This window comes from Neovison vison, chromosome 10, assembly GCF_020171115.1.
Source record: "Neovison vison isolate M4711 chromosome 10, ASM_NN_V1, whole genome shotgun sequence".
Lineage (NCBI taxonomy): Eukaryota > Metazoa > Chordata > Mammalia > Carnivora > Mustelidae > Neogale > Neogale vison.
The window spans coordinates 9955924-9982008 of record NC_058100.1 but is presented as its reverse complement, the minus strand read 5'-3'; the positions used below and the strand labels follow the sequence as shown (position 1 = coordinate 9982008).

Genomic DNA, 26085 nt, shown 5'->3' with positions numbered 1-26085 from the left:
TGACCCCTGGCACTGTGGTGGGTTGGGGCCAGCATGGTAGCTGTGTGCTTGTAGAAGGTGGGACAGTGTTCATACAGCTGTATTCAAGGAAGCGCCTAAAATGCAGGCACGGCGTTATGTAGAAGACGGTTCCATTCAGAGCCGCGGTCTGGACCAGTTACGAGGATCCGTCTGAGCTTACTCAGCTTTTGTTTTTATGTAACAGTAGAATAAAGATTGAAAATCTTGGAGGAGAAGCACATTATTTGGGTTATTCGCTATCATTTTGCTTTTATTTGCCGCCATACAAATTGGTTTTCTCTCTAGGGTGTTCAATTTTGTGTTTTATGTGGCTTTTTAAGTTATGAGTTAAGAGGAAAGTCTGATCCAGAGACATTAGACGTGTCCTAGACAACACGATGTGGTAGGTCCTGTTGCAAACTGGAAGTATGTGTTCAGCTTAAATACATTTAGATTCATAATATTCAGAAATACTTGAAGCCAGACAAGAAATAAGAGGCTGCCAGTATCCCGTCTCTATGGGAGCAGTGGAAGCTACTAAAGAATTTTGAGGGGGTGGTTACCTGGTGGAGGTCGGTTTAGAATTTCTGTGGATGGTTCTTTGTGACTGTTTCATGGATTCTTGTTATTTCCAATATTTCTGTTTCAGTTAGTCGCTACGTTGCCTGATGATGTTCAGCCTGGGCCTGATTTTTATGGGTTGCCATGGCAACCTGTACTCATCACCGCCTTCTTGGGAATTGGTTCATTTGCCGTCTTCTTCTGGAGAACTGTCCTTGCTGTGAGTAAATTAAACTTACACTTTGACTCATCAAGACACCAGATATTTTATAATCGCTAGCCCTCTTGTTTCTTTTTCATTTACGAACACGAACACAAATGCTTCTGATCTCAGCTAATCTTATGAAGTAGTTCAGTATAATCTTTGTTGGTAAAGATTTAGGTGAAGAAGACAATATGTATAATTTTAATGTGAAAACTTCAATTTATAAATCTTAAAATCTAAAGATTAAATGTATATGTACCTACTTGGGCACATGTATAGGTTCCTAGTAGAACTGGCAAGTCTTAGAGCCATCTTGAAAAGCAGTTAAGTAGTATGTATCAGAAGCCTTAAAGTTTTCATATCCTTTTATTATAAAACCATGTGTAATTAATCTGTCCTAGACAAATAACAAGTCATGCATTAAAAGTTTTATATAAGAGTGATCAGTGAAACACTATTTTTGAGTGAAAACTTGGTGCAAACTAAATGATCTGCAGTAGGGGAATTGTTAAATTATTGTATATCCATGTAATAGGATACTAGGTAACTCTTGAAATTTATGTTATTTCGAAGATACAGGAGCCCAGAAAATGTTCACAATTTAATATTAAGTGGAAAAAGCATAAATCAGGACTGTAAAATACAAACTGTATGTTGTATATATAATTATATAAAAATAGATGTGTACACAGAAAAAAATGCTACAAGAGAACAAAATAGTAAAAAATATATTTAAGACCCTAGGTAATTTTGCAGTATTTTTCTATATGTTATCTGTTTCACAGATTTTTTGTTTTGTTTTGTTTCACATATTTTCTAACTTGATCATTTGCTATTAGACTCATAAAATTAACTTCTTATTTGGAAAAACAGATTATGTAGTATCCAAAGACACACTATTAAAATTTTTATTTTTCAGAGTCTCTTCCTGTGCAGAATTTGTCTTTTTTGCTTATCTATATATGTATGCTCATATGTATTCAGTCTTGTGACTGTATTATGTCTTTTTTGTTTCATAGTTATCTAAAATAACTGGAGAAGAAATCTTGGGTGAATGAGCTTTGCAGATGAAAAGCTTTCAGTTTCAGTTAAAGCTTAACAGTTAAAGTAGCCAAAGCATTGGATGCATGTCTTTCTAAGATTTTTTTTCTGATTTCTTAGTTTTATCAGACATACCATTGTTCGTAAGCTTTCTCTCCTTGTACAAGTGATGAAAAATCACTTAAAAAGAAGGGTCATTTGCCTGGATTCCTCTGATCTTCTGGGACTTTTCCTCAGATGGAAGAGGAAAGGGAACATAGAAAGGATGAGTGGAAGGGGAAAAGGGGAAAACGTTTTTTTATTTGTTTCTCCCATCTTAAAAGTCCTAACACCTGTTTACATTTTCACAGGATGATGCAGGCTTTATGTCCTAACTGCTGTTTCTCAACCTCAGCAGTTGACTTTGGAACCTTGGTCCCTGCTCTCATTTGCCTGCTTCTTGTTTCTTCCTACCTCCTCCCGCCTACTGATGTGGGTCAAAGGAGGACTTACTGTCTCATTAACAAGGCTGTGACATTAGGAAAACAGTCATTTCTTTCCATGTTGGAACTCTGAGTGCATTTTCCAATAACAACATTATTATACATGCTGTTGGATACTGTAATAATAATGAGATACCATGGATGATTTATGGACTGATCTGAGTATTTCATTACCATTTATAACTTTTGAAAGTGGAAATAAATTCTGGGTTACAAAGACTTTCAATGATGCAATTTTTTAAAAAATTGAGTACTGCTTAGGTTTTGTTTGTTTGTTTGTTTGTTTGTTTTAATAAGATTTTATTTGTGAGAGAGAGAGAGTACAAACTAGGGAAGAGGGGCAGAGGGAGCAGCAGACTCCCTACTGAGCAGGGAGCCCGACTTGGGGGCTTGATCCCAGGACCCTGAGATCATGATTTGAGCTGAAGCAGACACAACCGACTGAGCCCCCCATGTGCCCCCTGCTTAGATTTTGCAACCCTATAATTCAGTGCCATCTTTAGAGAGGATTTAGAGGTTAGTTAGTTGTCATTTCTCTTGTTGCTTGTGCCTTTTCCTCTAGCAGCCTTCTTTCCCTTTCAGATTGATGATCACTATGTTTAGGGGTTTTGAGAAAATCAGATGACCTAGCATAATTTTTAGATCTCTAAATTCAGCCAGTTGCTAACTTGTAATAGGACTTCATAGATATTTTCTGGAGAGGGAGAGAGACATATCTTAGTACAAAGATTATGCCTTTAATTTTGTTTCCTGAAAGTGTCTTTGAATGATCATTGTTTCTGGACTTCATTCTCACTATTTGGGGTTGTCAAAAAAATGATTTGGGGTAAAAGAAGCATTGATATATGTAATATGAAAATATTCATTTCCATTATTAAAATTAAGTGCTTAATAAGATTGGTACTCATTTAATACATAAACATATCTTTATTTACAAAATGATGTATTCACTTCAGTGCTTCTACCAGAAATTGTGAGGCATCCCTACCAATTACATTTGAAATGCTTTTTAAAAAATATTTTTTTATTGTTTTTTAACATTTTATTTATTTGTTAGAGATAGCGTGAGAGGTCACGAGCGGGGGATGGGGTAATGAAAGAAGCAGACTCCCCGTGAGCAAGGAGCCCAGTGTAGTACTTGATCCCAGAACCCTGGGATCATGACCTGAGCTGAAGGCAGATGCTTAACTGACTGAGGCACTGAGGTGCCCCACATTTGAAATGCTTTTTAATCTTTTCTTATTTTTTAATTCTATGGATTATAGTGAACCAAACTTTTACTAAATTTTCATTTTGTTATGATTTGACTATTATATATAATATTTTTATAATATTGAAATACTATAATTCTGTTATTAAAATGTTTTGACATCTAATTTAATTTTATTTTTCTTCTAGGTAAAGAGTAGAGTATATCAAGGTAAATACTTAGGTTTATTCTGTTGTTTGTACTCTTCCCTCAGTATTAGTGTTTGATATGAGTTTTATGTAAGCTAGAAGTAGATACAGTGACTTCTGATGTCTCATTGACTTACTCCTGAACATTTTACTAATCCTAGTTGCTAGCTTGGATGACAGAGTGTAGATAGTGATGCTACCAACTGAGATAGGAGGTGAAGTGGAACAAATTGTGGGAGGAGGAAGATGATTAGTTTGATTTGGGGCAGATTGGCTTTGTTGACTTTTTTTTTCCAGATTTATTGCATATGAACAGTATTCCTGAGCTAATGGTTTGATCAATACAGTAAATATTTAAGTATATAATTTGAGGAATAGAGATGTAAATCAGTGTGCTTGTATTTTTTTGTCTTTTTCTTTTTGCAAATGACATATATTTGAATGATCGCAGTTTCTGAGAAGAAAGGTACACCATGAAGGGAAGAATATCAAGCTAAAATATTTTATATTTCTTATTTTTGAAATAAATTGGAATCTCACTGAAGGAAGGGTCCTTATTATATTTTTCTTATTTTATGTATTTATTTATTTTTAGATTTTATTTATTTGAGATAGAGAGAGATTGAGAGAATGAGCTGGGGGAAGGACAGAGGAAGAAGCAGGCTCTCTCTCTGAGCAGGAAACCTGATGGGGGTTCTGGGATCATAACTCAAGCAGAAGGCAGACACTTAACTGACTGAGCCACCCAGGCGCCCCTATTTTCCTTATTTAGTAGTATTTTTACACCCTTATTTGCCATGAACTGCAGGTTGTTTTCTCAAAAGTGTAATAGTTATGTTAAGAAGTTCTTTTCCTCATAGTGTTAGGTAATGTGCTGCTAATACCTTGGGTTATTTAGTTTTACTTAGTTCTCATAATAATCTTACGGATTTCTTCTCCCCTTTAGTTACTGAACAGCAGATTGCTGCAAAGGTGAAGAACATCATGAAAGAAAACGCAGAACTTGTACAAAAGTTGTCAAATTACGAACAGAAGGTATAATTATTCTTTCAATATTTTCAATATTCTTTCAATATTTTCCCCTCATGGTTCCAGCTTGAATTATTTCCTCCTCTGTTATGGTGCAGTTATTATGGTATTTTAAAATTTCATTATTTCCTATGAGCCATCCAGATCTGAAGTAATCATCGTATGTGTAAAGTACATCTTTCATAATTTTTTTCTCTAAGGGGTTACCTCTCAGATAAGTTTTGATACACCTGTGATTTATAGTTCTGAATTCTGTGTGCTTTATTTTAAATAGATTAAGGAGTCAAAGAAACATGTTCAAGAGACTAAGAAACAAAATATGATTCTGTCTGATGAAGCAATTAAATATAAGGTAAAAATCCTTTCTCTTTTTGAAATTACATTCTAAAAACAAAAGAAAAATAGTAGTTACTATTAATTTTAATGTCTCTTTTCATAGGATACAATAAAGAAACTTGAAGAAACTAATGGAATTCTGGATGATACAGCTAAAAATCTGCGTGTTATGTTAGAATCTGAGAGGGAACAGAATGTGAAGAATCAGGACTTGGTAAGTTTTATTGCAAATCGTTAACTGTAATTTAGCTTTCAAACTGTTTTGTAGATGGGGTGGAATGAACTCTGCATTTCCCCAGGGTGTAACCAGAGGAGGATTGGGAGACAGGGAAGTTGAACCTATATTCATCTGTCTTCATGGAATCTTAAATGCTAATACCACAAGCTGTTATTTTCATGGTCCTAGGAAATATTTTTGTCCTCAGCCCTGGATAATTTCTGTATTGCTTGGCTCTGCCATCTGAAACATGTAGAGCAACTAAGAAACCGTAGCCCTGTTGAATAGTTCTAGTACTTTGTTTTGTTTTGCATGATTCCTTTTAAAAACAAGCCTTTTAGAACCGTTTAAGAACTACAGGGAAGTTGCAGAGAGTTCCCATATGTTGCACACCCAGCTGAGCTTGTGACCTACCTGGCCAGGTATTTGCCCGGTTTCTCTACTCTCAGTAGACCCATTCCCACTCTTGGTGTACTGTTCACTTCTGAAGGAAGTACCTATGCCAGCCTGGGATGAAAAGAGTGAAGAGTATGTTCTACCTCCTTGAGGACGCAGTACCTTGACAGATTATTTGGAATTCTTCCATAAATGAGATTTGTCTCTCTGTCCTCAAGTCCAACCACTTTTAGTTCGGGCAAGAGAATTTTTAAGGTGAACTGGGGGATTTTTTTTTTTTTTTCTCTGCCAGTAGATTTCAACTAGACTACTTGAACATTTCTTTCCCTTTTTTTTTTTTTCCTCCCTGCTTTTTTTCACCTTTTTGTCTGGTCATCTACCTACCACATGAGCTCATGGCGAGGAAGGTCGTAGATGCACGCAGTTAGAGCTCCGGTTATTTTTTTCTTACCTCTTTACAGGCTTGACTTTTCTCCCCAGCTAACACTGAATCACCTGCTTTTACCTAATATGTAGGCGATGGCTCTGGGATAGCGTTTCATCTTTTTAGCACATATCCTACCATTTATACTAAAATCATAATACATTTTTTGTGTTTTTCTTCCACATTGCAGATATCGGAGAGCAAGAAATCTATAGAGACGCTAAAGGATGTCATTTCAGTGAATGCCTCAGAATTTTCAGAGGTAAAGCTGCCTTTAATTCTGCAAAATGTTAATAGGGTGTCTTAGTTTTGTTGAGGAGCAAACATTTGATATGTGCTAGAATTTGCAATAAATGAAAACTACATGATATCTAATTGGGAAAGTGTAATACCCCTCCTTTGGAATGAACTCACTAATAGGAGTGTTTTGCATTAGGTTCAGATTGCGCTTAATGAAGCCAAACTTAGTGAAGAGAAGGTGAAGTCTGAATGCCTTCGGATTAAAGAGGAAAATGCTAAGCTGAAGAAGAAGAAAGAACAGGTAAAGAAAAATGTTCTAGATTATGTGGAGGAAGGGACTGAGTATCATTACCCCTTGAGTTTCTTTTCTCAGATCTGTTTTTAAGGAAATGAAATATGTATGCAGAATTTTATTCTTAGATATGCAGAGTTTAAGCTTCCAAAATTGAGTGCATGTATATATTTTCCATCTGTTCTAGATTTTCTGTTCTTATCTATAATTTTTTATAGCTGTCAGAGTGTTTTTAGTCTTTGTCTTGTCAAATACCAACCAATTATTAACTTGAATAGCCTCAGTGGGATGATGGATTTGCTTCTTGACCAAAGAATTGTGAATTTTAACCCTTCTTTGAGCAATTACTGCTTTATTGACAAAAGGAAGGTTATGTGGTCTGGAGTGTGGACATGGGAGACAGTGAAATGTGTTCTTCTGTTCCTGTGAAAGTGAATTATTTGAATGGGCTGCAGTTTTCTGAAGGTTGCAGTAACTGGGTTGACTTCCTCGACAGCTCTCATCTCATGTGCTTACTGCAGCTCTGAGGGTAGGAGCCACTCTCCCCTCTCCCATCACGAAGGCCTCAGTCCATAGAGACAGGCCAAAGAATAGCATGGCTCCCTGCTTCCCTGTCTCATTCACATATTCCTGATGTGTCCAGTGCAAGAGCCCTAGCCTTTGGAAATTCATGTGTTTTAACTTTTCAGTTGCAGCAAGAAATCAAAGACTGGAGCAAATCACATGCTGAGCTCAGTGACCAAATCAAAGCATTTGAGAAATCTCAGAAAAATTTGGAAGTAGCTCTTTCTCACAAAGATGATAATATTAATGTAAGTTTATTCTCTTGACTACATGCTTAATCCTCATGAAATCTATTTGAGAAGCTCTTTCTAATGTCCCTTTGCTTCTTTTCTAGGCTTTGACTAACTGCATTACCCAGTTGAATCAGTTAGATTGTGAATCTGAATCTGAGGGTCAGAATAAAGGAGGAAGTGAGTTGGATGAATTAGCAAATGGAGAAGTGGGAGGTAAGTTTGGTTTCAGGGAGGTTGGACCTCTTTTTGTGTTCCTGTCTTTAAGTACACTGATGCTCCTTTTGGCTGACTAACTTCCTCTTTTTTTTTTTTTAATGATTTATTTTAGAACAAGCAGGGTCAGGGGAGAGGGAGAGTATCTCAAGCAGGCTTCCCAACTGAGCAAGGAGTCCAATGCAGAGCTTGATCTCAGAACCCCAAGATCATGATGTGAACTGAAATCAAGAGTCAGATGCTTAACTGACAGAGCTTCCCAGGCGCCCCTGACTAACTTCTTTTTTTTTTAAAGTTTGATTATTTATATATTTATTTATTTATCTATCTCAGAGAGAGAGAGAGTACAGGCAGCCAGATTGTCAGGCAGAGGGAGAAGCAGGCTCCCTGCTAAGCAAGGAGCCCGATTTGGGACTCCATCCCAGGTCACTGGGATCATGACCTGAGCCGAAGGCAGCCACTTAACTGACTGAGCCACCCAGCCGTCCCCTGATTTGATTAACTTAAGCATTAAGAGCTGTAGATGCCGGTCACTGGACTTAGAAACACCTCTTTGTGCACCGGGCAGAGGTGGGTCGCAGGGCTGTGGTATAGCAGTGGGTGTGCAATGGACATAGACCGCTTTTCCATACCCCTGAGGACTGTTTGCACTAGCGCGAGAGCAGCAGAGCTGTGACTTAGACCTGTAAGTTTGAACACTGTTCACTAGGAGGAATCTGTGTCTTGTTGCCATGGAGATGACCTTTGAACTTAGTGCTCATCATCTCTGTAGCTCTGCAGTTTTAAGGCCCCTAACCGATTTCAAGAGTACTGAAGTCGGGAGAGCCGTACACTAATGAAGGCCGTGAGAGTGGAGCTGAAGGGTAGCAGTGTTGACTGATGAAGGACATGTTTCTGGACATGTTTTTCAAATCGGATATTGCTTTCACAGTGGGCATTTTCAACCATGCCTGGTAGCAGAGTCAAGGGGAGAATGGAAGAGGAAGTCTGTCTAAATAAGACACATGACCAGGTGGACACAGATCTGAACGAGAAGAAAGAGCTTTAGTTCACACATCCCTTCTTGTGTGAGAATGGCACAGATAACACTTTTGCTGTACAGACTGGGAATTCGCTTTTTGAATTTGCAATTCTCTTAAAACGGAGCCTAATTAGTTCTCTTGGTTGATTTGTTTTTCCTTTGAATATTTGAACATAATTATAATTGTTTATTTTTGGAGAAATCAAGAAAATACAGTTAAAAAGCAAAGGAGGAAAAGGCAATTAAAGCTTTTTGTATTTTAGGTGACCAGAGTGAGAAAGTGAAAAATCAAATTAAGCAGATGATGGACATTTCTCGGGTATGAGCTTTTCTGTGGAGTACTGTAAGTACCTTTGAATTCTCATTGTGCCTCCCTTGTAAGAATAGTTTTCTCTGTTGGAATTTTTAGACACAAACTGCAGTTTCAGTAGTTGAAGAGGATCTAAAACTTCTACAAGTTAAGCTTAGAGCCTCGATGTCTACTAAGTGTAACCTGGAAGGTAGGCTGCTTCCTGAGAAGAAAGTGCTGAGTTTCTAACTCCTTCCAGCCGCCCCCCCCCCGACCCCACCAATTTGTGAGCCCTGTGCACACGCCCAGCTCAACCCTTTTATCCTCTCCAGACCAAATAAAGAAGTTAGAAGATGACCGCCATTCACTGCAGTCAACCAAAGCCATCCTGGAGGATGAGTGCCAAACCCTGAGGCAGAAAGTAGAGATTCTGAATGAGCTGTACCAGGAGAAGGAGATGGCGCTGCAAAAGTAAGATAACTGCCCAGTCGTTAGCGGTCTCGCCGTGTGAGTGAGTGTGTGCACTACTGGACTGCGGGTGGTTTGACGGGAGTGGTTTACTGGAGCGGCGGTCCTGCTGTGGCATGTGCGCTGTGAAGAACCGGTCCCTCTCGTGCTCTGCCATGTACTTTACTTTCTTTGTGGCATTTTGAGTAAGTGCAATTTGTCCTGTGTCTGTTCTTTTGCTCTATTTGAGGGAGAGAGAGCAAGCATGGGGGTGTAGGGTAAGGGCGAAGCAGACTCCCCATCAAACAGGGAGCCTGATGTGCGGGACTCCATCCCGGGACTCCAGGATTGTGACCTGAGCTGAAGGCAGTCGCTTAACCAGCTGAGCCGCCCAGGCGCCCCTCTTCTACTGCTGCTTAATACAGCCTTTGAGAATCCCGAGTGATTTGTAGGACACGATGTTTAGTAGAATGAACACTCCAAAAATTTAGTTATTTGAAGGTATCCTAAGTTTTGGAGTTTAGACAAATGCTCAGGTTAAACATTACATACTGTAATTGTGGTGAGGGTGTTTGGAGTTTTAAATGTAGACGTACCTGTTCTGTGTGTATATTTAGGTATTAATATCTTGAAATCTCCATCTCAAATCTGGAGTTATGTGTGTTTCTTGAAATATAGACTTTTGTAGTTCATTTTAACTTTTTTTCCTCCACAAAATTACCAGGAATTCTCCAAAAATAGATCTATGGAGGCCTCTGAGAAGGCTTATTCTGCTGAGCAAAGCTTATCTTTTTTAAATGCTCAGGCTGCTATTGCCTGGTGCCATGAAACATCGAAAGCAGACCACTAATGTTTTCTCGGATTCTTTGCTCACTGTGCAGTCAGTTTAGATTTTCTAGATTTTGTTCAGGCCAACTCTAAATACCTGGCCTGTTTTCAGAGAAATATTCCTAATTTCATTACCTTTTTTTTTTTTTTTTTTGGAGAGTATTTCTTAACACCAGAAATAATACTAATTAATACAACATAATTAATAAAAAATAATTAATAAATTAATAATAATTTCCTAAATGACAGTTGTTTTTCTTCATGATAGTCATTGTGGCACTGGTTTATTTGGTCCGTCCAGCATATGTGGTTTGTACCGTGCTCTCCATCTCCAGAGCCTGGGGTCAGTTCAGGTCCACATCCTCTTTCCTGACAGTCCCTGATGGGACCTCTCATCACCTGCCCTTTCTCAGATCCCCCTTCCAGGCTCTTATTCATTCTCAGTCTCGAGTGAACTCACTTAAAGTGCAGGTCCCTGCATGGCCTCGAGTGTTTAAAATCTGTCAGCAGGGCTCCATTCTCTTCTGGATCAGTTCTAGACTCTCACGCAGGCACACAGGACACTTCCTCAGTTGTCTGGAGCTGCTTCTCCAGGTGCATTTCCTGCAGCAACTTCTGATGCTTTCCAACCTGCAGCCACACTGAACATAGTTCCTCATGCCACTCTGAGTCTCACTGTCACTACGTATGCTGCTTTCTCTGCAGAAAAATACCCTTTCATGGTTTCTCCACCTGGCAGTCTCTGCCCATTGAAACGTTTATGTTTCTTAAAATCTTTTCTGGGGGCACCTGGGTGGCTCAGTGGGTTAAAGCCTCTGCCTTCAGCTCAGGTCATGATCTCAGGGTCCTGGGATCGAGCCCCGCATCGGGCTCTCTGCTCAGCGGGGAGCCTGCTTCCCTTCCTCTCTCCGCCTGCCTCTCTGCCTACTTGTGATCTCTGTCAAATAAATAAATAAAATCTTTAAAAAAAAACTTTTCTGGAGTCTGTTGTAACATAAATAGGTATGTAGCTGTAGAGACTGGGTGAGTGCACATTTTTTCTATGTGACTCCTCAACACACACACACACACACACACACACACACAGAGGTTTAAATCTATGTGTGAGACTGGGTCACCAAACTGGCTCACTTGGTAGAGCATGTGACTCTTGATCTTAGGGTTGGGAGTTCAGGCCACATGTTGGGTGTACAGATTACTTAAAAATTAAAAAAAAAAAAAATTAAATCTACCTGTTATTGTTTGCTTTCTGTTTGATGGTCTGTTCTGTGTTTCTGTGTTTCTTCCTTCTTTCTGTCTTTTGGATTATTGGAGTATTTTTCATAATTCTGCTTTCGTGCTCTTTAAGGCTTGGTAGTTAGAGGTTGCTCTTTCTCTCCTCCTATACTTACCCTAAAGACCATAACATGGGTCCTGAACTTGTTACAGTGTGATATTCATGAATAAGTGTGCCTCTTTCTGGGCTTTAGCTCCCGTCTGACATAGATGCTATTCGAATGACATCGTCATTTCCTCTACACCTACACTCCAGAGACGTTTCAGTGTCGTACTGCATCGCGGTCCGGCCGGCGTTCATTCTGCTGACACACACTTGCATAGTTCCTATAGCTCTTCCGCCTCGCCCATGTCTGTAGTCTTTCACTGCAGGTCTCTTTCACTCTCCTCGAAGGCCATCCTTGAGTGACAGATATGATCAGTTTATCTCTTGTATGATAACATCTTTCTAAGGATTGTTCTGCTGGCTGTGAGATGCTCGCAGTTACTTAATTTCATTACTTTGAAAGTAACCAGTTACTTCTGGTTTTGTAGTTCCCTTGAGGATTCCAGTATCCATTGTCTTTTCCCTCCTCAGTGTCTCACTGCTGCCCTTGGAGCCTTCAGTCATCCTTTCTGGTTCTTCAGCAGTGTTAGTGGGAGGTGTTCAGGTGTGAGGGCGTGTGTGTGCATTTTTTGTTTGTCTGCCCTCTTCCCATCTTGTTCGTATTTATGGTGCTTGGGGTCATTGGCACCTCTTGGTTTTGGGGACCTTGCTTTGTATATTGATTCTGCTTTAATCTCTCTTTTATAAGATTCTATTTAAATTTTTTTAATATTTCCCCTGTGTCTCCTACATTCTTACCTGATTTGCTGCATTCTGAATGGCGTTTTTTCTGACCTGTCTCATATGCTAAGGTCTCACTTCACTTTGTTAAGTCAGCTGCTAAAATCATTCATTGAGGGCTTTTAAATAAAAATCTATTTGTTTGAGAGCGTGCACGCACATGTACTCATGCACAGGGGCAGAGGGGGCGAGGGAGGGTAGAAAATCTAAAGCAGAGTCCTCTCTGTGTGAGGCACCTGATGTGGGACTCAACACTATGAGCTGAGATCATGACCTAAGCTGAAATCAAGAATCAGGCACTTAACCAACTGAGTCACCCAGGAGCCCTTATTAATAATTCTTTTTTTTTTTTTTTAAGATTTTATTTATTTATTTGACAGACAGAGATCATAAGCAGGCAGAGAGAGAGGAGAAAGCAGGCTCCCCGTGGAGCAGATAGCCTGACATGGGGCTCAATCCCAGGACCCTGGGATCACATGAGCCAAAGGCAGAGGCTTTAACCCACCAAGCCACCCAGGCGCCCCCTATTAATAATTCTTAATTTCAGTTACTATATTTCAATTTTACAGATTCTGCTAAAATTTATAATTTTGACTTTTACTTTGATTATATAAGCATAATTATTATTATTATTTTTTAAGATTTTATTTATTTATTTGACAGACAGAGATCACAAGTAGGCAGAGAGGCAGGCAGAGAGAGAGAGAGAGGAGTTAGCAGGCTCCCCGCAGAGCAGAAAGCCCCATGCAGGGCTCGATCCCAGGACCCTGGGATCATGACCTGAGCTGAAGGCAGAGGCTTTAACCCACTGAGCTACCCAGGTGCCCCTATAAGCATAATTATTTTAAAGTCTGTAAAGATTCAGCTATGGGTCCATCACTCTTGGTTTTTAGATTTGATCTCGGTGTTTTGTGGAGTGCCTGGTCAGTTTTGACTGAGTGGCAAAAATTGTCTATAATAACCGTAGAGAAAGCTAGAGGTCTAGGATGATGTTATTTTCCTATGGAAAAGATTTGAGTTTATTTGTACATGAGGTTGTTACTTTAATCCAGTCGGCAATTTATGTCATTTAAAATTGGCCTTGTCCCTTCAAAGGACACTGTGTTGCCTGTTTGCACAGCTCTTTCTAGTCCAAACCCAAAGCCTCGGATTTTGATTGGCGGTCCCCTTCATTGGCGACCTTGAACTCCATTTTTCTTTGAACCCGGATCTGGTGAAAGTTCTTCACAGTCTTCTTAAGTCTCCATGGTCTTCAGTGCATGGAATGAACCTGGGAGAAAGGTGGCTTCAGATGCCAAACTTTCTTGTAATTCTGAGATTTCTTTTTCTCCTGGAGCTTGGCCTCATATATTAACTTGTCAACTAATATATTAAGTCTCTGATGTCTTCAGGCAGAGTCTTTTTATTTTTAGCCGATGTTCTAATTGTTCTCAGTATTTTCAGATCAGCTTATTCATTACCGGGAAAAAAATTCTGATTGAGCTTTTCTTCAAGACCTCCCATTTCTCACCTTTCTTCCTAAGCCAGAGTCAGGGATTTTTCTGTTCTTATGTGTATCTTTCACATATTCAGCTATGAGCTCTGTTAGTGCAGGGATAGTACTTTGCCAGTACTTTTATCTTAGCATCTCAGGAGGTAGCCAGTATAGTGTAGCCATTTGTAAAATACTTTGCTGAGTATTGAATGGGCAGTTATAAAAGAATACATAAACCTTTTTTTCCTTGTTAAACCTTTTAACCATGTAGCTCTTCTCATTTTGCTTCTGATTCATAGAAATTCAAATTTCAAGTTAAGGGTCTTCTGAATTAGACTTGTAGCCAAACATGTACAAGGGTAACAAAATAGCATTTTTCAACCCATAAACGTTCCCATTGCAATTGATTTATTGTAGATGGGCATCTGGAGGTTGAAGTTTAATTGGGTCAAAACCAGTTTCCAGTAGATAAGACCCTGATTATGGAACAGCTGGGATTCTTTTTCTGTTTTATTTTGAAGATTTTATTTATTTGACGGAGATCACAAGTAGGCAGAGAGTCAGACGGCGGGGTGGGGGGAAGCAGGCTCCCTGCTGAGCAGAGAGCCCAGCATGGGGCTCGATCCCAGGACCCTGAGATCATGACCTGAGCCCAAGACCAGAGGCTCAACCCACTGAGCCACCCAGGTGCCCCCTTTTCTGTTTTATTCACTAGACATTGCTAATACTGAGATTTTTCTTTCTTGAGTCATCATGCCACTGAAATACACTGAAATAGGTAGTAGGAGTCCCATATCTGAAGTACAGGAATGTTCTGGGGTTGGTTAACTACATGGTTTAGAAGCTAGAAGACTCTCTTAGAAGGCTCTTTCTTTCTCTGGCTATTTTATTGCAGCTCCCATCTTGGATTAAGAGGCAGTCCTTCCATGGTAGAACAAGGGAAGTAATTACAGGTTTTCCTCTGGTAGAAATAGGAGAAGTAATTACCCCTTGCTTTGGCCTGAGAAACTTAATGGTGTGAAGTCGATCAGCCTTGGCCTTACACTGTCAAGTAAAATGTCCTTTCACTGTGTTAAGCACAAGAAACTAGTCGGTGGGCATAGAGTGACATTTGCTAAACTAGTTTCTAGTGTGTCAAGAATTACAAGAAGTTAAAAAATGCAGGTGATTTGCTGATAGGCCAGAGATTGATTTTTATCCTGGAGTGGCAGCTTTGAATTCTTCCGTGACTCTGTCTGTCTCTGCATTTTAGCGGGGAGGGGAGGTGATGTTTGAGTAGGGGCATTTGGGCAGACTGCTGGGAAGACAGAAACCTGTCTGACTGACAGCCAATTTTGTCTTAGGAAACTGAGTCAGGAAGAGTATGAGCGGCAGGAGAGAGAGCAGCGGCTGTCAGCTGCTGACGAGAAGGCGCTTCTGGCTGCGGAAGAAGTGAAAATCTACAAGTGAGTTCGGCTTCGAGAGTGGGGTCCGTGCCGGGGGACGGCTGTTGACGTCTTTAAAAACCGTGTTACATTGTGTAGAACCAAACAGCAGAGAACGTAAATGGTCACAGGATACTGAATAGTTAGGAAAATGAATAGTTAATTCCCATGAGAAAAAATGCATTTTAAGCTAACGAAGGGAACAGTGTCATGTTAACAGCCATTGCCGTGTACCTACCCAGTGCCGGCAGGACCGTCCGGGAACTTGGTTCGTGCTGGGCGGTTCTGTGTGTTGGAGGAATTCTTTCCGGAAGCCCGCTTGCTGTAGTGGTGTATCCGAAATCATTACAGCCGTTGTACCACAGAGCTATAGTCACAGCTCTGGGCAAGTTTCTGTGGCTGTCATTAAAGGAAGAAAAAAGCTTAGTGGAGGAAGAGTGTCCTAGCAGGATTGCTCGAGAGTGTTGAAGAACAGCCCAGAAAATTACAGTGTGTCAACTCGGGCGCTCCTGCCATTAAATAGTAAGGAAATTAGGTCGTCTTAGCTTTGATCGTGTTTCTCTCTGATTGTGACCATGTGAGTATTTCTGCGAGGGAGCGCAGGTGTCGCAGTAAGGGGCACGTGGTGAGACGGTTTCAAATTTTCTTTAGTTGCACTTTAATTGGTAAAAGCAAGTGTGATTCTTAGGCGCAGAATTGCAGAGATGGAGGAGGAACTGCTGAAGACAGAGCGCTCATTCAAAACCCAGGTAATCCTCCTCCCCTGCGGCTGCGGGTTCTTCGGTGACTGAGACAGACGCCGGCAGTGGCCGCGACGAGTCCCCACATGCCATTGTCCCCGTGTTGTCTTTCAGATTGCCACCCATGAGAAGAAAGCTCATGATAACTGGGTAAGACTTTTTGTCCTTTCCTTTATTTCGTGTGTAGCGTGCCAGCACTGATTAGGATCTGTTTGTCTCCCGTAGCTCAAAGCTCGTGCTGCCGAGAGAGCTATCACGGAGGAGAAGAGGGAAGCCGCCAACCTGAGACACAAGTACGTGATGTGGAATCCCGGTTCCTCGGCGTGCTCTCGGGTTTCCAGAGGCACAGCCTAAGGAATGGAGGTTGTCTTTTCTCTGTATTCAAGGTTACTGGAATTATCCCAGAAGATGGCAGCGCTGCAAGAAGAGCCTGTGATTGTGAAGCCGAGGCCGGGCAGGCCCAACACCCAGAACCCTCCGTGGAGAGGTGGGCCGCACTTTGGGGGGCAGCGCCTGAGGCTGTGTGCGGAGTGTGTGTGCGTTACGTTCTGGTTCTGTGTATCTTCATTGTGATGAACTTACTAAAGGGAAGAAAGTTTGCCTCAGGGTGCTAACAGTTCTCGTCGTCTTCAGGTCCTCTAAGCCAGAATGGCTCTTTCGGGCCCTCTCCTGTGAGTGGGGGGGAGTGCTCCCCTCCACCGACGGCTGACCCGCCGGCGAGGCCTCTGTCCGCTACACTTAACCGAAGAGAGATGCCGAGAGGTGAATTTGGTGAGCATTCACATTTTACCTGGTAGTAAACTCTTTCTAGAGGATGACCGCCCCTGTTATTTAAGATTTTTTTTTTAATTTAAATTTAGTTAATTAACATATAATATATTAACATATGTTAATTAACATAGAATATGTTACTGGTTTCCGAGCTAGAGTTCAGTGGTTCATCAGTCTTACGTATATAACAGCCAGTGCTCGCCCCAGCATGTGTCCTCCTTAATGCCCAGCACCCACTTCCCCATTCCCCAGCCCCGCTTCCCCCCAGCAACCCTCCGTTTGTTTCCTGTCAAGAGTCTCTTATGGTTTGTCTTGAGAATTCTAATGCAAACAGTGTTTTTAGAATTTGGGTCTGTCCAGTATAGGGAAGAAAATGTCTTCGTTTGTTTTGGTGTGTAGTCTGCTGCAAGATCTGCTTTAGAACAGAAAGCATTGTTACTAATATTACTGTAACATATATTAAGTATTATAAATACATAAAATGCATTTGTATGTAAGAATATATAAGTGTAACTGTTTGCTTTTTACTTTTTTACTGTGAAGTAAAAACTATGGCGTTCCTCTCGGATATTAAAGTAGCTTCAAGACTATATAATTACTGGAGCATACACTCATTTCTCATTAATACACAGTGCTAGGAGTCTGTTTCTAATCAAAGATATGTCTGTAATACTTGTTGAGGTGTGGAAGTCAGATCATACAGACTGAAATCATCAGCCTGTACAACTGTATCAGGCCTGTCACTCAAACACCAGCTGGTGCCATTAACATGCAGGTTTTATTGCTGATCTTTGAATCCAACAGTTCTTATTTTAATTTTTTTTTTAAGATTTTATTTATTTATTCGACATTTAGAGAGAGAGCACAAGCAGGGGGAGCAGCAGAGGGAGAGGGAGAAGCAGACTCTAGCTGAGCAGGGAACTTGATGTGGGACTCGATTCCAGGATCATGACCTGCACTGAAGGCAGACGCTTAACCAACGGAGCCACCCAGGCACCTTCTTGTTTTAATTCTTAAGCTTTGTGCCTAAGTTGGGATTTCCCCTTATGTATTAGGAGAGCCATTTTTAATGTTGCTTTCTAGGTAGAGTTGAACCCTGACCTGTCCACAATTGGTTTGTTTCTTCTGAAAAATCCATGCAAGGGTTCTGTTCTTTCTATCTTAAGGGTCGATGGATGGACCTCTACCTCGTCCTCGATGGTCATCTGAGGCATCTGGGAAACCGTCTGCCTCTGGTAAGGGACCTGAGTGTGTTTGGGTCTAAAACCATGAAGTGGGCAGAGGATCTCTTAGTTCTTCCTCAAAGAGTATATACGTCAGGATAAGTCTAAATCCGTTCTCTGGCCTTTGGCAGATCCGGGATCTGGTGCAGCTCCCATGATGAACAGCAGCTCAAGAGGCTCTTCCCCTACTAAGATGATGGATGAAGGCAAGGTAAGTTCCACAGTTGCTCTGAATTGTAATTAGGTATTTCAGGAAACCTTAAACTTTGTTACAACACTCTCTCTTTGCGTCATCCATCTCTTGTTTGTGTGTTATAGCTATATTATCTCATTTTTTTAAAAAGCAAACTGTTCCCCAAGACCCTGAAGGCCCTTCAGTTCCCAGCAGTACATCTGTGGCTGAGCAGTCAGTAGTAGTAAGTACTTGGAGGTTGAGGACTGAGCTGAGCTGTTACTTGGTATAATTCTGGAAAGGATATGAGGAGCATGACACGAATCTGCTTTGCTTTGAGTCGCACGGCAGTATTGATCCTACTGTTGTTCTTGACTTGGAAGTGTTGCTGGATTGCTGAAATCTGACTGGTTGGGGTATTTTCCCCCCTGTTTGGGTCAGGCTGTTAACCAGTAGGGAACATCTGTTGTAACTAAAGGCAGCAGAAAGTCATCACTGCAACTGTGTGCTGTGTGTGCTTTGGCGTCCAGTGTTCTGAGGCAGAGTAAATTATATATAGCCTAATTCCCCGTTTATGCATTTGCAAGTGTGCTGAATATCTCCAGCTGTATACTAGGCAGACCCTGCTTTGAATGACCTGAACTTACAGACTGGTAAAGGAAGAATGCTTGCCAGAAGTGAAATGCTGACCCCTAAAAACCTGTCATTGCTGTTGTGTCCATTGTCAGCAGCAGCCTTCAGGACCACGCACAGAAGTGTGTTCTCTGTGAGAGCCGCGCTGGTGCTCTGAGCATGGCTCACAGTGCTTCCGTGTGCTGAGTCAGAGTGTGTGTGATCTGACGATTTAGAATTTCCAACCCAGTTTCCCATGGGAAAGGTCAGTGTCTCTTACTATAAGGCACAGCGTTACTGGTGCACGAAGGTAAATGTTGGTGCTGTGCTTGCCTCCTTGTGTATAGAACATCGTTTCTGTTGGAAAATGCTTCCACGTTTCAGTGCAGGACTCCGGGGACACAGATCTCTGGAGCTCGTCTTTTTTTTTTTTTTTTTTTTTTTTTTATTTTATTTTTAAAGATTTTATTTATTTATTTGAGAGAGAGAGACAGTGAGAGAGAGCATGAGCGAGGAGAAGGTCAGAGAGCAAAGCAGACTCCCCATGGAGCTGGGAGCCTGATGTGGGACTCGATCCTGGGACTCCAGGATCACGCCCTGAGCCGAAGGCAGTCGTCCAACCAACTGCGCCACCCAGGCGTCCCTCTGGAGCTCGTCTTATCCCAGGGCAGCTTGCAACTGAGACCCTTTGGGAGTGGACCTGAGAGCAGAGCTCCTTTTGTTAGTGAGGGAAGTGCAGGCCCAAGGAGGACAGGCTTGGAGGCAGACCTGATCCTGAATTGCAACATCTTCTTACACGCCGTGTGACCGTCAGCAAATGATCTGATAGTCTGTGCCCTCGTTTAAACCAGGAAATCTTCCTGCTCAGAGGCTGAGAGAGAAGATGTGAAAGGAGATTGAAGGCACTCTGAATGGTGGCCCTTGTGACTTGTGCAGACAGTGGATCTTTCTTTGCCCCCTTGTTCTGTCCATGCTCAGTATGGAAATGATGCACTATTGTGGCAATGGGAAGGACGTGGGGGTGAAGGGGTCGCCCTAGGAGTCGATCATGGTGTTCGTGGGAGTCGCCTCTGTTAGTGTCCTTCAGCCATCCTCTTGCTTTCTCTTCCCCTTGCATATTCTAGCAGTAGTGCAACTCCAGCGAACATCTTGGCTTTGGTGCCGTCCCGTGAACCTGGCCTAAGCTGCTGGCAAGAACAGACAGGAGGGGTCAAGTTTTTTTTGTTTTTGTTTAGATTTTTAATATTTTTTTTGAGAGAGGGAGACAGTGAGAGAGAGCATGAGAGGTGAGAAGGTCAGAGGGAGAAGCAGACTCCCCGAGGAGCTGGGAGCCCAATGCGGGACTTGATCCCAGGACTCTGGGGCCATGATGTGAGCTGAAGGCAGTTGCTCAACCAACTGAGCCACTCAGGCGCCCCTGGGTGGGGGGATCACGTTTTGTTGCACTGGTTCTGTTCTTTGAACAGATGCTGGACATCTGCTTCATTGGGTTTTAACTTTTTTTTTTTTAAGATTTTATTTATTTCTTTGACAGATCACAAGTAGGCAGAGAGGCAGGCAGAGGGGGAGGAGGAAGCAGGCCCCCTGCTGAGCAGAGAGCCCAATGTGGGGCTCGATCCCAGGACCTTGAGATCATGACCTGAGCTGAAAGGCAGAGGTCTTAGGCTAAGAGGTCTTAACCTACTGAGCCACCCGGGCACCCTGGGGTTTCAGCTTTTACTGGTGTTGGTGCTTGTGTGTGTCATACCAGAGTTTTTTACAACTGTAATTGCTTCTGCTCTGCAGGTGACTGTGGCTGCAAGAGGGCCCCCTCCTTTCCCAGGGGTGCCCCTCATGAGCTCCCCCATGGGAGGCCCTGTGCCACCACCTATTCGATATGGACCACCTCCTCAAATCTGCGGGCCTTTCGGGCCTCGGCCATTTCCTCCACCATTCGGTATGACGATTAAATAGTTGTAATTGACTTATAGAGTATAATTCATATTTTCTCTCTGTTCCTTGCTGAAATTTTAATAGTGGCTTTACAGGCCTAGGTAATGAAAGTATAAGACAAGCCAGTGCATCTTAACTTCCCCTCCAATTTTTAGGACACACAGGGTGCTGCATAATCCCCCTCTACAGAGATGGGCAGTAGATCTCATGTAGACCAGAGATATTAAGAGAGAGCTGGAAATATTATGTCTGCTGATGGCTAATTAGTGGGAGTCACCTCTGTTAGTGTCTAATTCTCCCAACTCAAGAGCTTACAAAGTCCTCTAGAATGTAGATAGATAATGAAACGTAAAGCTTGTAATCACTGTGACGAAAGCATAAACAATGGATCGTCAAGTATAGAAGAGGGACAGTTCAACTTAAACTTCCTGCCTTGGCAGTAAATGAGAGGAAGTGTTAGCTCTAGAGAAGGTCAAGTTTAATGCCTAATAAATGTCGCTGAATTTGATTAGGGGGAGCTAGAAGGCCTTTCCCCAGCAGGCGACCACCTGGGTTTGGACGGCACATTTAAGTCCATGGGGAGCTACTGCATATTGAATTGACACAGCGGCAGACACTGGAGTTTCCCTTTATCAAGTATCTTTCTTATAGTGAAGCCCTTGTTTTGTAATCTGTCGTCTTGCTACGACAAGCTAGGGTGCTTTGAAGTGTTAAACCGAGCCCTGTGAGAGAAAGATGGCAGAACTCTCTAATAGAGAGAACACAAGCCAGCTAGAGCCATGTTTAAATGCTGCCTGTGTGGTTTCCTGGCCGCCCAGCCACGGGCATACAATTTACCTGTTCACCTCGTCTCTGAAGTCAGGGATGCCACCACCTGACTTCTGAAGTTGTGAGAAATTATAGACTGTCATATCCAGAGTCTTCTGTGTTTACATGTGTTCATATGTATTTACAGGACTTTTTATTTTTCCAGGTCCTGCTTTACGTCCACCACTAGGCTTGAGAGAATATGCACCAGGCATTCCACCTGGAAGACGGGACAGGCCTCTTGATCCTCGAGAATTTTTACCAGGACACCCACCTTTTAGACCTTTAGGCCCTCTTGGTCCAAGAGAATACTTTATTCCTGGTCCTCGACTACCGCCCCCTACTCATGGGCCCCAGGATTATCCACCTCCACCTGCTGCAAGAGACTTAGCACCTTCTGGCTCTAGAGACGAGCCCCCACCTGCCTCTCAGAGCAGTAGCCAGGACTGTTCACAGGCTTTAAAACAGAGCCCATAACTCTGACCTCTGACATTTAGTCTGAGAAAGTGAACTGTGCACCATTTGTTAGAGTAAAGGATTTCATTGGCTTCAGAATCCAAAAGTTTATTTTAAAAGATTTGTTTTTAGAATTAAGCTGCCCTGGCAGTATGCATTTTTGAGCCAAACAATTGAAAAATATAATTTCCCCCCTAAATAAAAACCACCTCATAAGCTAGAATCTCCTTACAACTTTGAAATGTGCAATAAGGAATACCTGTGTTTTAGTTAATGTAGCGTATGTAACTGCTAAATAATTTAGAATGTCATAGAAATATGAACATTTCCTGTGGAAATGCTAGAACAACATGTATTTCCATTTCTCCTATTTTTAGTGTACACCAGTTGAACACAGAGCAATGGTGTTTATTAGCTTGGTTTTTTAAAATACTGGTCGCAAAGACTGTTACGCTAAAAATGTTTACTAAAAGATCACTTTGTCTCCCTTCTTGCCGAAGTTCTTTGTAGTAATAGTTCATAAAAATTTGGTTATTACAAGTGTTGTCTCATTGAATTGTTTTCTCACGAAACCGCGTACCGTTCGGAACCGCGTGAACTGGGGCTTGCAGAGCTGCCCACAGTGACCGGCAGCACGCTCCCTGGTGCTCAGTGCTCGGGAGATGCAGTCGGAAGTCCCCTGGAAACACCGCAACCACCGGATGTCTTCCTTGTCCTTTAGAGAAGTCAGCGGGCCCCTCGGGGCGGCATTCACCCGCTTTCGGGTGACTCACTGCCGACCTGACGATGGTCTCTGAGCATGAGCTCACCGTCGTAGCAAGAGCTGTCTGACCCGAGGTTCGGTTGCAACCATCTTCGCATTAAGGGTACATTACAGATAACTAGAAAATACGTTGTGACCATAAAAAGTAAGGAAATTTCCTTTTCAAAAAGTACAGCCTATTTCTCCCATACCTTGCCTCTGGTTTTCAAGGAAAACGGCAAAAAAGTTCAGAAGAGTGCGATACTATGAGAAAGAATGATTTAGGACTAAGGTTTGTGGGCTGCCCACGGTTCTTTTTGTTGATTACTGCGACTCCAAAATTAGTATTTGAATATTGGCACTTAGATTTAAAAACCAGTAAATATGGGAATCTGGGATTACATCATATTTAAAGTATTACTATACCTATTACTACTACTTGTTTTTTAAACAATCTTTGGGATTTAGATTAAGTTACGAAAGGCTGGTAGTATTCACTACTTAGACTACACTTTCCCCTTCTCTGAAGTTCTCTGTCATGATACTATTAAAACCCAGACCATGACCCATCAGCATTCTACTACTTAAAGTACTACCGAATGCCCTATAAAATAAAAAACAAAAGCTTCACTGTGAAACTTTTTTTTTTTTTAACACTAAACTACCCGACAATAACACTTAGAAAAGATGGGGACCACTGAAAGAAGACAACTCTTTAAAATTCATGAGTAGTTCTTCAGGAAGATAAATCACAGGTGTCTTCCCATTTAATTTCAAGAACAGAGGAGACGAGAGAGGAATACCTCCACAGGTAATAGCAGAGGTTATTTTTACCAGGTCAATAAAGTAAGACTGAAACCATAAATCCAACTCCTGAGTAAGGTCAGTCTCTTCAAGACACAAAATAATGAGGTTAATATAATTGCTAATGTTAGATAGTAATGAAATAGGCGACACCTGCTAGCAAAGATAATCAAGTTGCAAAGATAAATCAGACCTATTTTAATGCCAAAGCCAGTCAGTCCTTTTTTACCTCGGTGTTTGTCCTGTATCTCCTGTTCCCAGGAGTCCACAAGGTGCAGAGCAGGTCTGGTGCTGCTCCCTTGAGCTGTGGACACCGCCTCTCCACACCTCCCAGGGCCCTGTGGCCACAGCAGAGCCCGGGCGGCCTCCCTGTCCCAGCTGCTTCACGGGGCTTCTGCAGCTCCTCGTGTGTCTGGTCTTAGTTGCTAAAATCATCTCATTGATGAAGTAGCAGCGTTTTGGCCCGAGAGCATTTCTACTACAGTTCTTATCCAGTAGCTGCTTTTTTTCATTAGACAGTAAAAAATAATTTGTGGGAAGTACAGTATTCTGTGTCTACTGCTTCCAGATGATCGCTTGTCACCCCATTCAGGTCTGAATTAAAGCTACGCTAATGACCCAGCATTCCAGTCAGGCTGCTTTAATACTGCGGAAAGGCATTGCAGTTCATACAAACCATACTTATGTGAGCGACAGCTGGTGCTTCTTCATATAAATTATCACTGACATACATGTCTTACGCTCTATGAGAAAAGAGAAAGACCAACAGATCAATTTTGCTACATTTTAATAGTAGGTACTTTAAGGGATTATTTTTTAGGTCTCGTCAGCAACATCAAACAGAAGGTACTGAGTACTCCACAGGGTACAGAGTGCTGCCAAGCACCTTAGAACATATACAGGACTTGGAGAAAATGTGGTTCTTGCCCCCTTGAGGAGCTGACAACTAAGTCTAAGGGTTGAGTGAACAACAAGGTAATTTATTAAGGCAAATTCTTCATCCCCTTGAGCTATTGTGGACTGAATCATTTTTGGAATTAATCTAATTAATACAAGAGACAAGACTTAAATTTGGTTGAGAATTCTTTCAGGCTCTAAGTTTTTAACATCTTAAACAGAACTGACAGACAACCGGAAGTAAAGACCAGCTTTCTTGAAGTGCAAGGGCTAGAACTCCTCACTGCGGCTGTTTCAAAAAGCACACATTGAACTGTAGGACTGGGGTTATTACACTAGTTTAAAAACAGGCCAAGTACTGGCGCTGCGTTCCCCTCGTGCTAGCATCGGTCATTCAACATAGTGAATGTTAAACGTGTGGGTCTGTATCTAACCCACAGAGAGCCCGCCCCCAATGTTAATGTCCTGTGTGTCACACAGCCGCCTTGAGTGTCCTCTGAAAGTTTTATTTATGGCCCATTAAGTCAAAAGTACTGTAAATAGTCAAATTATAATAAGCTAATGACCTGCATATTTCCCTATGGATGAAAGTCAATATATCTACATAGGAAAGAAATGGCAATCCTGTCTACCTATATGAAAACAACTATGCATACTCACCACTCCGAGAGGTATGCAGACTGTAAGGGTTCACGATCAGTTGTCAGAAAAACAGCAGTTAGCCTGCGGCATCTCACTAGCATCTGACTCAGTGTAGCTTACATGATTTAGAAGTCGTTACAAAGCCATCTAGAAGTCTAATTATTCCGACATGGTTCCATCATTAACCCTAGAACCACTATCAGAAAGAAGAATAATGTGACGTAGAAGAAAAGCTAATCAACGGACTACAAATGTGCTCTTTCAGAAAAACAATCTGGTCATCTGGAAAAATCACGGCTACAGCCTGGGAACCCTCCCGCCTGGGTACTGATCTGGCCAAGGCACACGATTTCTAACCAGGAAAACTATGAGATCAGGGTGAATTTAGGCCACCTCGGAGGGGCAGCCTATCCTTTTCCAGACTGACCTCCCTGGGCAGAATTAGCGGTCCAATCCCTCCTCTCAGAACAGTTTCATACTCTCCTACTCCCATCAGCCCAAAGTTTGGCATTAACTCAAAAAGCCGAAAAAGCATACTGGAGCAAAAGTGAACGGATGTGTAAACTCTAGCACATTCTTATTGCTGTATTAATTTTTGAAGACGAGCAGATCCTACCCCCAGCAGTGTGGTTCCAGGAAGCGGGGTAGGAACAGTGGTGAGTTAGAAAAGAGACTATGAATTGCACAAATACTATAAAGGTAAAAACATGTTTCAAAACTACAATAAGCCCGTATCCAAAGGAGTTGTCTAGGTCGGTGGAGTGCTGGGCTGTGAATCCCACGGGCTCGCTCTGGCCTGCCGGCGCCCGTGCGGCCCGCCTCCTGCCCGGTGGAGGGGGATACGCTGCGCGGAGCTGGGCTGGTTGCTACTGTGTGGGAGAGTTCACGGACGTTCCCGGTGACTCATGTCGGGATCATTCCTTGTGCAAAGTCTGATGTAGATGAAGATAAAGTGGTTTCTTGGTCAGTAACTGCAATTTCTTTCTTTTAAAGTCAGTGGGTTTCTTGTATCTGCAACCACAGTAGAAAAGCCACGGTTTAACACACGGGGATAACTGGCCTGCTCTACAGC

The 26085-nt window shown here is 42.0% G+C and overlaps 2 protein-coding genes across 8 annotated transcripts in view; one reads left to right on the top strand and one right to left on the bottom strand.

The window, feature by feature from the left end:
* The window catches only part of MIA3 (MIA SH3 domain ER export factor 3), a 72752-nt gene extending 50284 nt beyond the window's left edge, over window positions 1-22468 (top strand). For 5 of the 7 annotated variants that reach the window (XM_044266788.1, XM_044266790.1, XM_044266787.1 and 2 more), the window contains 22 exons: window positions 650-781; window positions 3688-3709; window positions 4634-4722; window positions 4991-5068; window positions 5156-5266; window positions 6280-6351; window positions 6526-6630; window positions 7311-7433; window positions 7520-7631; window positions 8916-8971; window positions 9062-9152; window positions 9274-9412; window positions 15135-15236; window positions 15904-15964; window positions 16070-16105; window positions 16181-16248; window positions 16342-16442; window positions 16589-16726; window positions 17893-17961; window positions 18081-18160; window positions 20519-20669; window positions 21639-22468. In XM_044266788.1, coding sequence (XP_044122723.1) covers window positions 650-781; window positions 3688-3709; window positions 4634-4722; window positions 4991-5068; window positions 5156-5266; window positions 6280-6351; window positions 6526-6630; window positions 7311-7433; window positions 7520-7631; window positions 8916-8971; window positions 9062-9152; window positions 9274-9412; window positions 15135-15236; window positions 15904-15964; window positions 16070-16105; window positions 16181-16248; window positions 16342-16442; window positions 16589-16726; window positions 17893-17961; window positions 18081-18160; window positions 20519-20669; window positions 21639-21949 — 2247 coding nt within the window. In that variant the 3' untranslated portion in view covers window positions 21950-22468. Of the gene's footprint in view, window positions 1-649; window positions 782-3687; window positions 3710-4633; window positions 4723-4990; window positions 5069-5155; window positions 5267-6279; window positions 6352-6525; window positions 6631-7310; window positions 7434-7519; window positions 7632-8915; window positions 8972-9061; window positions 9153-9273; window positions 9413-15134; window positions 15237-15903; window positions 15965-16069; window positions 16106-16180; window positions 16249-16341; window positions 16443-16588; window positions 16727-17892; window positions 17962-18080; window positions 18161-18293; window positions 18366-20518; window positions 20670-21638 lie in introns of all 7 variants that reach the window. The other 2 variants (XM_044266792.1, XM_044266793.1) reach the window with 1 other exon arrangement.
* A 1776-nt stretch (window positions 22469-24244) lies between these two features.
* Window positions 24245-26085, bottom strand: part of AIDA (axin interactor, dorsalization associated) — a 39388-nt gene continuing 37547 nt past the window's right edge. The window contains exon 10 of the mRNA XM_044266796.1: window positions 24245-26024. Coding sequence (XP_044122731.1) covers window positions 25928-26024 — 97 coding nt within the window. The 3' untranslated portion in view covers window positions 24245-25927. The remainder of the gene's footprint in view (window positions 26025-26085) is intronic.